This window comes from Mercenaria mercenaria, chromosome 18 (genome assembly GCF_021730395.1).
Source record: "Mercenaria mercenaria strain notata chromosome 18, MADL_Memer_1, whole genome shotgun sequence".
Lineage (NCBI taxonomy): Eukaryota > Metazoa > Mollusca > Bivalvia > Venerida > Veneridae > Mercenaria > Mercenaria mercenaria.
The window spans coordinates 55,015,514-55,032,311 of record NC_069378.1 but is presented as its reverse complement, the minus strand read 5'-3'; the positions used below and the strand labels follow the sequence as shown (position 1 = coordinate 55,032,311).

Sequence of the window (16,798 nt, the reverse complement as noted above, 5' to 3'; positions counted from 1 at the left end):
AATATGGACTTTTTACCATAACCGTTTATTAGGTAAATCATCTAGGAAGTAAATATCACGGTAGATTTTCACGCGTACCGAATTTTAATACTTACTTGTAGGAAAGGTTTTATGTACTGGGTCTAAGGTGGCGCTTTATTGAAACAAGAACAATGTAATTTTGGAGCCAGATTTTGGTGTACTTTGATTTAAAAAGTGCATTTCTGCTTTATGTTAATAATTACCCAAATGTATGTACAATACATGTAAGGAAGATTAATGTAAGGAAGATTATTCTCTACATCCTTTTGTTAAATTTATCTCTCACCACACGGATGTAACTGAATATAATGCAATGCATTTTCCCCACCATTGTCAATAATATTTAGAGATATTTGAAACATTACATTAGGACAAATTACTTTTCAATATAATAAATGGAATGTAGCTGTTTAGGAGGGGTGTAACACAAATAATGGAAGAGTTGAGGGGATGGCATTTGACCATTTCTTTTAGAAAATAAATTATACATTTTAATAGGTAAGAAAAATGATTTTGATGAATTATCCGCGTTTGCAGGTGTGCTTCCACATCTATTCACCACCAAAAGAGAACATATCACTACTTCTACACTTCAAGGGATAATTAAACATATCCCCTCAAGTAGAAAACTATTTCAGAAGTTTACTTAAGGGGACATGGGATCATGAGTGTCCCAACCAACACATGTGTACACCAGATAATAAATGTCATGCACATTTACACTTGTGACGGTGATCCAATGTATAATGTTTCAAATGAAGAAATGCATCTTTTTGTTGGCTGGGGCTCATTGAGGTGGGTACTTGTTCCAAAATGTAGGCAGCCATTTAAATGGATAAAATCAAGAAACCATAAAAAGAAGTAACAAAATTATATTTGTTACAGGAGAGACTATTCTGACATGATCTTTTTAGCCAAAGTAAGATTTCATCAGGGTTGGTATTTCCTGCTTTAACATTGTTATAAGAATAGTAAACGAAATATGACTCTTACAATTATTATAATATATATATAAAGTAATGAAAGCAAAATGGTGACAATAGTATTTTAGGTGACCGTACAAACAGCTTCAAAGCATATATTTTAGTCATTTATTCGACTATAAATAGGCTTATATTTTTTGTATCTATTGCAAGGCTACAAATATTAAAACATGCAAAACGTTTCCATGCTAGGACGATATTTAAACTGAAAAAAATATATAAAGAAATTCATTCTGCCATTAATGGAAATACGCGCAAATAACTGGAACCATTGAGAAAAAGACATAATGAACAGCGCTGTTATCATCTGATTTTTTCGCGCAAGGAAAGACAAGAGCATAGAAAGTCTTGACATTTTCCGATCGCCCCTCATATTACGTTCGTACGCGAGTGTTATAAAAAACATTGAAATGCCTTTGAAATCTTTTTTTACGAGCCTACCAATCTTATATGTTCAGATTCTGTATACATAATTCTTTTATCATTAAATTCAGACATTAAAATAGGCTTTTCCGGACCAACTTAAATCAAATTTTATATTAACTACCTTGCTCGTTAGACTACGGTCATTGAAAAATAAAGACATTCGTGCCTGAATACGGTATACAACCTGTGTACAGAATTAAAATTTAGTATAACTTTTCAATATATTCTCTCGATACTTCCACGCATTTTCACTGTCGAGACATCCAGGAGGTGAATGCTGCAGAGTCCTCTCCCCGCGGTTTGGTCCTTAGTTACAAAACATACCACTCAAAAGTGCTGTTATCGAAAAGTCACTAGGACTTAGATTTGATGAATTGGCGGGATGGCTGATTTGTACCAATTTTTCAACTCTCAGAAACATTTGAACGATGGCTATTTTATGAGCCGCAGCAATATCATGGATGAAGTGGGGACCGTAAGGACCAGTCCTTAAATGCATTTTGTTTGTATTTTCGCTTAACAGCTTTCGGTACTTTGTTTCTTTAAAACTTTCCTCTGGTTAAATTACCAGACGGGCGGATACTCACAAACACGTATTACTCAGTGGAACTGAATATTGGACACTGTACCTAACAACTAAGAAATTTATTGTGACTATTATATTTTATTTTGTATATATTGTATTATACTAATCTACTGGATAGATATTAAGGAATTATATTTTAGAGATATTTTGAGAATTATTTTATTTTATATTAATGTAATTGAAGATATTATATAGATGTGTGGCTGTATTAAGATCAACGATGATCGTTAATTGCATTGGACTAAGTCCAGATTTACTTGTCAAGGCTATGGCTTCCTTATACCGACGTTACAGGTCCAGTATCTGACCGACTGATACACTACTCTGGCTATATGCGGTCATAAATAGAATATATTACAATCTATTGGTTAATTAAAGCATTAACAAGGCATAAACAAGTTCTCAGACGAATGAAATACAGTAACAAGTAAAAATACAGAATAGTAAATTCTAACCACTGATAAAAGACGTATTATTTTAACATTTTGAAGAGCTTCCCAAATGGCGACGACCATACTGAAAATGACCGAAAATTAATTACAAATGAAAATGGTAAGACTTCTGTCCAGTTACACTTTTAAATAAACACAGAGGCTCATAAAAGTATATCCATGTCCGATCTACTGTTAAGAGCTGTAACATTGAGAACTTTCTCACATTTGACACTTTTGACCTTTTGTTCCCAGGTTAACACGTAAGGCAACCATTGGGCACACCCTTTTTAAACCAAATTGCGGGCTGAGAATCTCAAGAGTTCTCCCCGTTGATATGCCAAGATACGCTATCTTAGATAACTTGTACCTGGCGTCTTTATCAATCATACGTCATATAACAGCAATGTTTTTTGGACATTCCAGGTTGAGCCCTATCTTAATAGACTGCTTGATCAGTTTTGATTTACAGAACCACCTGTTAGCAGTTTTTTTCTCATACTGAAATATTTCCGTATGCAGTTCACATAATATCTGCCTTGCAGTATTGAAAAAGAACGACGTACTAAAATGTACACTGCACTTTCAGATTTTTATTCGCGTTTCATAGTCGAATATATTGTGTTTAATTCATATGACCCTTGCAGCGTAATCAAACGGGAAAAAATCTATTACAATCACATTGAAATGTTACGTATGTCAAAATGCCCTTCTGATTATTATGATTATACAGTATTGACAAAATTGACAGTTTGAACACGTAATTGGTATTCATTGGGAAGAAAAGACATCATACAAGTTACAGGCTACCGCTGTAAACCTTCCTCAAATGTGACACTTACACGGAAAAATACAGCAGACAATTTGCTTTATCAACACCAGGTATGTATTTTATGCGACTGGAAAAAAAACTAACAGCATAAAATACAACAGACATAACATTTATAACAAAATTTGAATAGTTGAGAAAGAAAATATGGACACTGCCTTACTTTGTGTTAATGACAAGATGACAAGATGAAAATTCAATACTGTTTGATTTTAACAAGACAGGATATGTAATATGTATTTGTTTAATGACTGATCGCTCACACTCAGCATTTCTGACCTTTTTATCGTCTCATATAAATTGTTTATTATAGAACACATTCAATATAAAACTCGGACTTTTTGCTCTTTTTAAAATTAAAAAATAACACTTTAAGGTTTAAGACTAAGGTGCACCATTAACCAGTGTAACATACCAAGCGGTGTTTTTGCCTAAGAATGTTCAAAGATGAGTCCCACTATGACCCTTCATTTATTTGGTTGTTTTGTCTTCGATGTTTGATGGTGTCTGTGTGCTTTGTTGTACATTTTATCAAAGTATATGTATACACTGCTATAGGTCTTTTACTTAAGAAGGGCTGTGTTATCTGAATATGATCTCTGTCTTTGTTGTTTTAGCTGTAACATTCTTTAACACTAAGACATCTGTGTTTGTAATGAAGATATATCGTTGCCTAAGCGATTTCATAAATTTGCATAACTAGTACCATGACGATCTGTCGGTCTTTCCAGTCCTGAAATAATTAATGACGTAATATTATATGACTTACCAATCACCTTATTATAATAAATGAACTACAAATTTGCTCTAGACACCATGCCTTTTAAAACACCACTTGCACTGCGATTTCTAGTTGTTATTAAAGAAACACATTTGGCCTGCCTCTAAGATTGTCACTACACGCAAGATCGTTATCATTATCAATAAAATGTCATTTGAAAAATAGGAAACATAATATGTACGACATAAATGCCACTTAAAACTATCAAACTACCACGTTCAATGAACGTAGATAAAATGGCCTTTATAACAACAACATTTAACGATATGTTGATACATTATATTTTTTATACATAATAGTTCATGATTTTTTGAAGTGGTAAGAATAAACTAATTAAACTACTTCACATAATTTATATCAGATTGTTACAGACAATCAAAACCATGCATTTTAAAGATGAACTGCAGACAATATACAGTAAATGGTTAATATTTTTCTGTCGACATGGATCAATTTTTTGAAACTCAACTGCATAATTTCTTATTCTTATATAAGTATGTTACCGCTGTACAGATGTCGATCATCGCGTTTGTCACCATCTAAACTGTCGTACACACTTCGGGATGTTTCATCTGATGTATTATTAGATCCTATATTCTTAGTGCTACACTCTGTCACTGTAGAGGAGACAGCTTGCATCGTTACGGTGGTATTTACATATGGTCGTTCCTCCCTGCCAATTTGGCTTCCATTTGGTTGTTTCCTTCTAAATAGTAAGTAATAAAAAGTCATATACATTTTCACATTTGAGCCTCGCATTGAGAAAACCAACATAGTGGCTTTGCGACCAGCATGGATCAAGACCAGCCTTCGCATCTGCGCAGACTGGTCAGGTTACATGCTGTTCGTTTACAGCTTTTCTAATTGCAATTGGCTTTGAAAGTGAACAGCATTGATCCTGACCAGACTGCGCGGATCATTTTATGATTTTATACTTATCGGAACTTCTAAAATATAAGACAGTTTCAACAAATTGACTTAAGGCATGGTATCATTTCATCTATTTTTCGACGTCGGTCAAATTCTAAAAGGTCATAAAAATTCACACATATGTCTTTAATCTACAAACCTGCAGAAAACTTTTTACAACCAAAAAAATCTTGTCATATCATTGGAATTTTTTTTAATTTGATGTGATATGTGACCATATATCAGTGAAAAGTCAATATCTACTCCTCTGTATGCTTCTTAATGATATTTGCTCGTTTGATAAGATACTTTAATGTGTATTTTTGTGACTTTTAAAAATGGGTAGAGGTCGAAAAATTATTTAAATGATGAATTTGCACAATCTGATTTTGGTGATATTTTCTGTATAAGTTTGGTAGACAGAAAACCAAAACAATGACATATCCAACCCTAACAATCAGCTTAAAATGTTTCAAGAATAAGCTTTTTATAGTAGCAACAAAGGGTAGTAGGTTTTGTTTTATTATTATGTCCACCAAAATAAGTCCTTACCAGGAAGAGAAATACACTTAAAACTTGAAAGTAGCATCTATGTTGTACCACAATATATATATATATATATATAGTAACAACAAAGGGAAGTTAATGCTAAAAAATTCTAAGTCCACACAAAAATCCTTATGAGGTAGCGACAGGTCAAAATACACCTAAAATTGGATGTATTTTTGTAACATGTATGTTGTACTACAAAAAGAGGCCTCGAGTTTTCCCTAAGGCCAATAATAAAACAAATTACAATGTAGGCTATTTAAAGTAACAACAGAGGAAAGTAATTCTACATTAGGGACCTGGTCCTTGCGCATGATTCTCCGTCTCATGATGGTGAACACATGTGCCAATTTACACAAAAATCCCTCCATGCATTAAGAAGAAATGCTCCGGACAATGTCATTCTTTATCTGACATTTGGCCTTGTGACATTGTGACCTTGACCTTAGAGTTAGGGGTCTGGGTCTTGCGCATGACACGTCGTCTTCTTATGGTACACATTTATGCCAAGTAATTTCCAAAGCACTTCATGGATGGCAGAGGTATGGACCAGACACGAAACAGACCCTGTTAACTTTGACCTCTAAGAGTGACATTGACCTTGGACCTAGGGGTCATGGTCTTACGCATGACACGTTGTCTCATTATGGTGAACATTTATGCCAAGTTTTTTTCAAAATCCATTCATGGATGGAAGAGTTATGGACCGGACACGAAGTGTGACGGACGGAAAGAAGGACGGAAGGACGGATGGACGGAAGGAAGGAGCCTATTTCTATATCCCCCTTTTTTCTTCGAAAAAGGCGGGGGACAAAAATGCGTATCTTGAAGAAAGGAAAACAAATTATACGAAATGACCACGACAATAAACCAATAATGAACAAATATATTGGTTCTGGCTTTATTTCACACCTATAAATGTAACAGCACAACGTATCCCATTAACTGATGTTGATAACTAACCTTTGTTTTATTTGGCGGACGGCTACAAAAGCCACAAGACTAAGCAGACAAACACCTACACCAGCGAGCATTCCAAGAAGAAATATCTTTGCAAAACTATCACTCTTGTCATTTTCATCGTTTTTTCCAGCTGAAATATAAACTTTCCATTAATATTACTTTGCACAGTAGACTATGCAATGAAAACTTCGTGATTATTGCAACATTATTGTTTTCTATAGCTTCAGTGCGTAAAACAGAGATAATTCTTGCATACCAGACGGGGATTTCCGGTATTTTTACCGGTGCTGGAAAAATCCATCTTACACCACGGGGTGTAAGATGGCTCTCGTGCTTTAAATGACGTATTACGAACTACATATATATGTGGAAGATTTATGTAGTAAGTGATTTTATTTCAAAAACGAAATACAAATCCAATACCTAGACAGCTCCTCTTTTTTCCTGATGGTATATTTCTCGATTCAAAACAATGTTATTTTATCAAAAAAATCATAACGTTACGCTGCACCTGATAAAACAAAACCGGAACTAAACATTGTTATTTGTTTTTGAAACGTGATGACGTTTTTTTCTGTTTACGGACGTTGATTTCCCGCGCTTTGTTTAAATACGCTGCTATAAGAAATCGTTCTAAAAAGAACCGTTCGATTGATTTTATTTTTATTATTATTTCTTGATATCGGTATGCAAGTAAAAGATTCTGTCACTGGTTATAGGTGCATATAGGAATATCCGGCTCTCGGGTAACTGTTTAGTAACCCTGGAGGCCGGACATTCCCATCTGCAGCTACAACCAGTGAAAGAATCTTATAATATTATACACATGGCTCTCTGGCTGTATTTGGGGTGCTCTGTTCTCTCGGGAAATCTACTCTTACCTTTTTTTAATTTTTTATACTTAACAGTAGAAACGTTGAAACTTACAATGTGCCAATTTTATAGATGTAATTCATCTACATAACATGTATACAAACATATTCGACATTCAGACTTTTATTAAATATACTTTTGATGTAATGTTCATACTAATATTTGACTTTCACCGCCAATTACAAACTAATTAAGCGTATGCTTGAACAACGAATATATTTGAACTTAATGAGAATGAGGTATGGAACGCCATCATCATGTTAACGATGCCAAAAGAGCTTTTATTTGTTAAGGTTCTAAAAGGACGGAATTCCAGTCTTTTATTACGCTGTTATTTGCTCAGTGAAAAGCCAATATTACATGTACGTTTACAAACTGGGTAAACACGGATCAATTTGCAGTAAAAACATAATAATTTCAATTGCGAAAGATGCATTTAGTCTGAAGGTGATGTCAACTGCATAGATTGGGTTTACGTGTGCGTACTTCGCATCGTTCTTTACTTTTGAAACAATTATTTGTTCACATTATTTTTCCAATGGATGTGATAGCAACATTTATTTTTTTTTTTTTTTTATAAAATACAAGATGCCCAGACTGGACTTTGCAAAGTAGGATAACGATAGAGGCCTATGAAGTTGGGCATTGTACTCATAGTTACCGTCTTTCTATATTATATAATAATATACATACATGTACTTAGGTTTATGATTTAGAGTGATTTTAATGTAAGCACCCCTTGTGAAAACTTGCATCATGTCCAGGTCTTTCAAATCAGTCTAGCAGAAAACGTTCACTGCTGCTGAGCGCTTGTACACATTAACAAAGACCAAAGCAATAATGATAACAAGCACGTAACAAACATAAACAAGCACACATGATGAAGGAACAAAGCATCGCCTTGCAACGGACAGTGGCGGTTACACTACTGGAGATGACAATGACAATGACAATTCTTTATTTGCTTCAAGGCCTCCGGCCTATGCAAGGTATATACAATATACATATACAAAGCTATCAAAATCAGTATAGTGTGCGTATATAGATATAAACATATATAACAGTGTTGCAATATGGGTATTTGTTCCATACGTATTTACCTCCATCAATCTAAATATCTTGCTCTAATAAAGTTTGTAAAAGTTTCTTTCTTTTCTCAAATGCATAATAAAGAAATACAGCTGTTAATTTTATCAGTTCTTCATTTCTTGTAGACATAAGAATATTAAATTTATTAACATCTGGACGAGTATAATATTTGTTTGGTATATGTAGTTCACGGAGATCTCTATAACATCCACAGCGCAACAGGAAATGGCACACGTCCTCAACAGAATTGGTATCGCATAGTTTACATTTTCTATTTTCTCTTGCGGTATTAGTATACCTTCCTTTCTCAATTTCTAAATCCATACTACCTAATCTAAAATTAACATAAACGTATCTGAGCTTTCTCAAATTAAGTACATGTAGGTATAGCTCAAATTCAAACTCAAATTCAAACTCATTTTTAAATTCTTTATAATGCACAAGTTTAGCTTTTAGGTTTAAATTTACATTCCAATCTTGTTTATAAATATCCTTTAACCTATTTTTAAACATTTTTAAAAAGCCCGGCTCATACTGCACATTCTGACTTAACCATACATGACCAAAACCATGACTCATAAAGCAATTTTTAACAGCAGTTACCCAGTTTACATGCCCATTCGTATCATCATTTAGCATCATATTTTAGCATTTCTTCACAAGCCTATCATTGGACATTTTCAGAATTTTCATCCAGTACTTAATTGATCTTTTGTATGTTGTTATGTATAATGGGTATCTACCACAGTCTCCTAATATTGCAACCTTAGATGTTTTCTGTTTAGCACACATAAACCTTTTACATGCGTAATACTAGTTCGTCAAACTTATATATGCCCCATATTTCAGAACCGTATAGCAATTGAGGACAAACTTTACAATCAAAAATTTTTAAAAATAAAGATTTTGACAATTGACCACAGTTGTACAATGAATTTAGAATAGAGATTAGTACTCTTTTCCCTTTAACACATAGGTCATGAACCATACAATTCATAGATATCTGTCTAGTAAATGTCAATCCAACATAACCAAATGTATCTACAACTTCAATCTCAGCATCTTTATATCTCCATTTTTCATTCCTCGCAAGTACGCCGCCATTTTTAAAGACTACAAGTTTAGTTTTGCCTTCATTTACTTTTAATCTAAATGTATCACAAAAATCTGACAACATATTCAGTTGCCTTTGAAGGCCATACACTGTGTCTGCTAATAATGCAACATTATCTGCGAACATTAAAAGGAATAACTTAATAGTATCTGGGTGCAACTGTATCCACCTACGTTATTATTTGAAATACATCGTTCTAGTTCTTCTATAAAGAAACAAAACAAGATAGGACTGGCTAAACAGCCCTGAGATATTTAGGATACTTTACTGGCAGCAAACCTCTACCATGCTGCCAAGTGTTAGATCTGGATTTTAAAGGCATTAAATAGTCATAGCTCAATGTAATTAAAAAGCTCTATAATAGATGATTCATAAGCAAGAAAATAATACTACTTCATCAAAACAACAAAATTTCTGGGTAAAAATGATTGGTATTATAAAACGCGTTCTCGAGCTCGCTATTTATGAATATTTGGCATTTGTAGTAGCCTTACCTGTTGATGATGACAGTGTCACAATCGTACTGACTGTCAGCTCATCTTCACAAATATTGCCTCTGTATCCATCTTTACATCCATGCACACATGTCCCGTTCGTTTTATAGCAGATTGTAGACGGGTCATCATTGTCAATACAATATTCACTACATTTATTTTGACAAGCGTCTCCGTAATGCGTTCGATTACAAGTGTCACAGAACCCATCTGACTGGTTACATGATTCTGAGCTGCAACCTTCATTACAAGTTTTGTTGCATTTAACGCCCCAGTATCCTTTATCACAACCATTTAAACACGTTCCGTTATTTATATTGCATCTCGGTAAGCCTGTAATTGTTGAGCAATGTAAACTACAAGGGAGAGTGCATGCTGCTGTATAGAAATCTCCTTTGCAAATTTTGCAGTCCTTTCCATCATTCTGATCGCATTTTCCGCATTGGTCAGCACACATTTCTGTACACTTCTGACCAGTCCAGCCATTTTGACAACCACCTAAACAATTTTGATTGCTATCACAACCATTAGAACAATATTGTGAACACAGATTTGTTCCAGGAACACAATATCCGTTCAGAACTGTGTATCCGCTTATGCATTCTGTACATTTTACAACACTGTCAACCTCGATGCAACTCGTGCAGTTTGAAATATTGCAGTCTTTACTGCAAGTAGGTCCGTATTTTCCCGACTGACAGACACATTCACTATAGCTTATACATGTTTCACAAGCCGGATTGCATGCTGCACAAAACGAATCATCAGAGTGTTCATAGCTGAATAAAAAGTAGCCCCTTTCACACTGTGTACAATTTGTCAAACTTACACATGAAGAGCAATGGTCATGACATTTTTTGCATTCAAAGCCGTTGCCTGTACTCTCATAATATCCATCAATACATCCAGTCATACATCTCTGATGATTACATAATTTGTTAATACACAGGCCACAACTACGGTCGCAATGACGTCCATAAAAACCTGGATGACACCCCAAGCAATACCCTGTTGTATCATTGCATCTGCTGGCAGTACAGGTTTCGTCACAAGGAGAACCACATATCAGGTTAGGTCGTATATCCCAGAATCCTGACTTACATATTGTACATTGTGAAGCGTTTGTGCATTGTTTACAATTTTGAGGACAAGGAGAACAGTAGCTGTCATTTTTTGACCAATATCCGTAGTTGCATATATCACACTTTTGTGCATCGTCACTTCTGGAGCATGATGCGCAGTTTTGTGGACATTGTCCTAAAACTAAATTCGAATCAAAGTGAATAACTTCACTGTTAAATCATCAAAGGTTATAATAAACGTGAAAGGTATTTGTTTACAGAATGTCCATTGATAAATACTATCCCGTTGTACATTTCTTTTAATACCACAAGATTGCAGAATAGAGAAATTGCAAACATTTTGATTTATCCCCCCCACCAAAGGTGAAGGGGATATTAGAAATGCTCTCCGTCCGTGCGTCCGTCTGTCCGTCCGTCCGTCCGTCCGTGCGTCCGCAACGATCTTTGTCCGGACCATAACTCCAAAAGTACTTGAGGGATTTTCTTCAAACTTCATACACTGATAGAACACATTGGGAGGAAGTGCAGTGTGCAAGAACAATAACTCTACCTTGCCTATTTTTTGAGTTATTCCCCTTTATCTTATTTTCTTAAAAAATTTTGTCCGGAGCATAACTCCAAAAGTACTGGAGGGATTTTCTTCAAACTTCATACACTGATAGAACACATTGGGAGGAAGTGCAATGTGTAAGAACAATAACTCTACCTTGCCTATTTTTTGAGTTATTCCCCTTTATCATATTTTCTTAAAACATTTTGTCCGGAGCATAACCCCAAAAGTACTGGAGGGATTTTCTTCAAACTTCATACACTGATAGAACACATTGGGAGGAAGTGCAGTGTGCAAGAACAATAACTCTGCCTTGCCTATTTTTTGAGTTATTCCCCTTTATCATATTTTCTTAAAAAAATTTGTCCGGAGCATATCTTCTTCATGCATGGAGGGATTTTGATATATCTTGGCACAAATGTTTACCACCACGAGGCGGAGTGTCATACGCAAGAACCAGGTCCCTAGGTCTAAGGTCAAGGTCACACTTAGAGGTCAAAGGATACAAGAATAAAAACCTTGTCCGGAGCATTTCTTCTTCATGCATTGAGGGATTTTGATATAACTTGGCACAAATGTTCACCACCACGAGACGGAGTGTCATGCGCAAGATCCAGGTCACTAGGCCTAAGGTCAAGGTCACACTTAGAGGCCAAAGGTCAGATACAAGAATGACTTTGTCCGAAGCATTTCTTCTTCATGCATAGAGGGATTTTGATGTAACTTGGCACAATTATACACCATCATGAGACTAAGTGTCATGCGCAGTTCCCTTCTTTAGAATTACTTCCCTTTGTTGTTACTTTAAATAGCTTTTATTGTAACTTTTTCATTACTAGTCGTAGGGAAAAATCGAGACCACTTTTCTGTAGTACAACAAACATGCTAAATCCAATTTTGAGGTGTATTTTGACCAGTCTCTTCCTGATAAAGATTTTTGTGTGGACTTGCAATTTTTTTTTTTTTAAAGATTAACTTCCCTTAGTTGTTACTATAAATAACTTATATTGTAACATTTTTATAATTGACCCTAGGGAAAAAACAAGACCACTTTTCTGTGGTACAGCATAGATGTTACTCTCCAGTTTTAGGTGCATTTTATTAATTTTATTATATAAATGGTATCTCTACCTAGTAAGGAGTTTTTTTGTGGACTTTAAAAAACAAAAGACTTACAATGATTACTAAACAACCACAAAATTAACATTCCATTTGCAAATACAGCTGCTAGAGTAAAGAAATTTGCTTTGACGGGCATATATTGTGACATTCTGGCACTCTTGTTCCCTGTTAGCTTTCCATTCCTTCTTTTTACAGTAGCCATATAGAAAAACATCATAGCTATACTCTTCATGAAAATTAATAAAATTTAGCAGTAAACCACCTCACTACTGACTTATTCTTTCTTCCACATCTTAAAACCCCTGATGCGGACCACATCCTTCAATTATGATATGCCCGGTGGGGGGATTAGCCATGTCTGACATGGCTCTTGTTATTATTCAAACATTTTGTGTCAATGTTCTGAAAACGTAATTGTTGGCTTAAGTCCGTTTCGACACGATGAATGTGCTCTGAAAACATGAAAGGTCAATGATTTCTACCTTCTGTGTTGTACCAGTCTAAGATAAGCTGCCATCAAGAAATGAAATATGCCTTTCACTAGAAATTAGACAACCTACACAGTGTGATTTGTTACAAAAGGACAACTGATTTGACCAGGATTATATCTGAAATCCAGAATAAAATCAATCTTATTACCACCGTTTGATATAAGAATCATAACACGGTTGTTTCCTGACCGTGTATGGTTGTTTGTTTCTTTTGTGTGTGCTTTAAATATACCAAGAACTGAACTGCTTTATTATCCAGTGTGTTATTTAAGGAATTATATAGTTTTATATATACCAACATACTGGTAAAGTCATAAAAAAGAAATAACATAACACTTCATTCGTCACATCGCATCTAGGTTCGTGTTACATCAGGTTTTCTTTATAATATATATTATTGCGGTTTTAATATCGCTATTTCATACCGACCTCTGACCTCTATCAGACGTCAAAGTGGTAATAAGGTAATCCTGCACTTTCGGATTTTGTTTTGTACAGCACAGAATTTGATTAAACCCTGATTTTTCAAAACTTCAGCATATACTAAAAACTTCAGCAAATAAAAAGAATGAAGGTCGTGTGCTTTATATTTGAAAAATTAGAACCTCTCGAAATTTTTCATAATGGGAGTCTATGGGAAAATCATAAGTTTCAATACATTTTCGCGAATATAAATTTTACAACGCAGATTTTAATAACACTTCTCGTGGTTGTAAATAAACATTAAGTCTATAATGAGGTGAAATAAAATGTATAGGTCCTTCTGCTTAGTTTGGAGATATCTATGATTAAAGTAACTCGCACATTTCACACTAATTTTAAGACATTATTTTGAATTAATTAATGTGTCAGATGTTTTAATATCGTAGTTTAATCTTAAATAGATAGTAGCAGTGCCATTGTGACAAAATTACTCAAAATGTTGCAATTTATTCATAAAATGATTTTCATTTTAGTATGTCGAATTCAGACTTTATTCTACGTTTTCCGGATGAATGACGTTACGCCATCACTTCCGGTTAATCAAACGTGCTTAACCATCTTAAATATGGTACAATTTACATTTCGACTTCCTTATTATATCAGTTTGTCAATATAATCTAACCATTTTAAAACATGCATTTATTCATCACTGTAACTAATGATTTTTCCAAACGAATGTAATACCCCAGGAATACAGAGCAAAGTTAATGCGGTACGACGTAAACTTTCTGACTTTATTTGAAAATATTGTTAACGGCAGCAATACATTTAAAAAGAAATTCACATATCACACGACAATCCAAAATTGAATACTTTATACATAGGCATGTGCTCCTGTTCACGTACCCACCACTGTTATGACATATATTATGACATAAGAGAATAAACCAGCCTGCCCGCATAGCTGAACAGGGAGAGTATAGGTCTACGGATCGCGGGGTCGTGAGTTCCATTCTTGGGAGGGGCGTATGTTCTCCGTGACGATTTGATGAAAGGCATTGTGTCTGAAATCATTTTTGTATTACACTTCTGATTCATGTGGGGAAGGTGGTATTTCTATAGAATACGCAATAAATCAACATGCATTCTTACATGATAAAAGTACATCGACCCAATTACGTGAAATATCACTTGTTATTTTTTGAAACTTGATGTGTTGAACAAGTGACAGTATACTTAACTTGTAGTCGTGATTAGACATTTTTTCATTATGCGAGCCTTCACTTGTACATGAGACTTCGTAAAAGGAGTCTTGCAACTTTTGTCTATGTCAGAAAGTTTCTGTTTGTTGTGAAGAAACGTGTATAAAATGAAAAACACGCAGGTGCCAATTTCTTAGAATATGAAATATCAACATTTCAAAACTTGAATAATGAATTTGTACAAATGATGCAAAAGAGGTAACTTATCACTTCATAAACAGAGGCAGGATGTATTGCGTGACAGATAAACTCTACTTTGAGTCATGGTTAGATATATTTTTCATAATTGCGAGCCTTCACTTGTACACGAGATTTCGTAAAAGGAGTCTTGCAACTTTTGTCTATGTCAGAAGGTTTCTGTTTGTTGTGAAGAAACGTGTATAAAATGAAAAACATGCAGGTGCCAATTTCTTAGAAAATGAAATATAAACATTTCAAAACTTGAACAATGAATTTTTACAAATGATGCATAAGGGTTGACTTAACACTTCATAAACGGAGGCAGGATATATTGCGTAACAGAAACAAAAAACTCTTCTTTAAAAAAATCCATTAACGAAAGATTTTCGGATTATATTTTTCTATCGATATTTCTGTTTGTAAAATTACAAACACACTAATTCTAATCAACGACATTATAACCCGTATTAATCACTAGTTAGAGTCAAAGATAACAATACAATTTAAACCTGTATTGATCACTAGTTTAATTTGACTAATGAATTTGTACAAATCAAATGATACATATGGGGTAATTTATCACAAACGGAGGAAGGATATATTGTATAACAGAAAAAGTCTACTTTCAAAACAAAATCCATTAAGTATTTAGGATTATATTTTTCTATCGAACGTTTTGTTTGTAAAATGATAAACACACTAATTCTAGTCAACGATAACAATACTTTTAAAAGTCCTATTAATTACAAGTTATAACCAACGTTAACAATACAATTAAAATCGTATTAACACTAGTTCCAGTTAAAGACAATAATACAATTAATAGTATTAATCACTAGTTCTTAACAACGATAACAACACAATTTAAATAGGTATTAATCACTAGTTTTAACAGTTTGCAGATGAAACAATTTCGCTCATTTGTACAGATCGCGACACGTATTTGATAGTAAAACAGTGGCTAATTCCTGCTCCTGGATACTACAAGTTCAAAATAAGTCGGAAATAACTTTTTGCAACTTCGTCTTAATCCCCATATTTGAATGATGAAAACGTTTAAATTGAAAGAGGATGCAACTTACGCTGTAACAAAACGCACTAATACATTGGAATCACTTACCTTGTTTGTGAAATATGCACAGAATAAAAAATAAAATATATTCAGGACACAACATATTTTGGTACTGTAAGTCAAACGAAGTTTCACAAATGAATAACTTATTGTAAATGTTGCATACAAAATATGTACTTTATTGTTAATGATTCATAATAGGTACGTCTAGCTTAACCGTTTAAAGGGAAAATCTTGAATCAGCTAGGAAGTAAATATCACGATAGATTTTCACGCGTGCTGATTTTAAATGCTGTCACATACAAACTTGTAGGACAGGTTTTGTATAATGCAAGTATAATTAAAATGCCCTTTATTTCAACAAATACAATGTAATTTTAAACTAAATTGAGATGTACTTATAATTGGATAAAATGAGCATTTCTGCTTTATGTTAGTTATTACCTAAAACCTGTGGAGAACATGTAAGGAAGAAAATTGCTACATCCATTTGTTAAAATCTCTCAGTACGCGGATGTAACTCATTGCCACTATACAATACAGTACATTCAACATTGTCAATAATATC

At 34.1% G+C, this 16,798-nt stretch overlaps 1 protein-coding gene and 1 long non-coding RNA gene across 2 annotated transcripts; both read right to left on the bottom strand.

The window, feature by feature from the left end:
- Nucleotides 1-912: 912 nt before the first annotated feature.
- LOC128550654 (uncharacterized) lies at nt 913-7,521 on the bottom strand. The gene is made up of 3 exons (XR_008368360.1): nt 6,479-7,521; nt 4,561-4,763; nt 913-4,009 (listed from the first exon to the last, which is right to left on the bottom strand). It is a non-coding gene; the product is annotated as an uncharacterized LOC128550654 (long non-coding RNA).
- Nucleotides 7,522-8,461: 940 nt separating this feature from the next.
- On the bottom strand, nt 8,462-16,448 carry LOC128550590 (proprotein convertase subtilisin/kexin type 5-like). The gene is made up of 4 exons (XM_053529865.1): nt 16,279-16,448; nt 10,049-11,311; nt 9,431-9,670; nt 8,462-8,769 (listed from the first exon to the last, which is right to left on the bottom strand). Exons 1-4 carry the CDS (start codon nt 16,331-16,333, stop codon nt 8,462-8,464), a joined length of 1,866 nt encoding a protein of 621 aa, XP_053385840.1. The 5' UTR covers nt 16,334-16,448.
- Between the last annotated feature and the right edge of the window lie 350 nt (nt 16,449-16,798).

Excerpts from the sequence above, each read along its gene's own strand:
- LOC128550590 (XM_053529865.1), bottom strand. The coding sequence starts at position 16,333 with ATGTTGTGTCCTGAATATATTTTATTTTTTATTCTGTGCATATTTCAC. Across the intron at positions 9,671-10,048 it reads GACACTGTCATCATCAACAG|ATAATGTTGCATTATTAGCA; the intron begins GTAAGGCTACTA and ends TAATGTTCGCAG. Across the intron at positions 8,770-9,430 it reads TAGACAGATATCTATGAATT|GTAGTATGGATTTAGAAATT; the intron begins GTATGGTTCATG and ends ATTTTAGATTAG.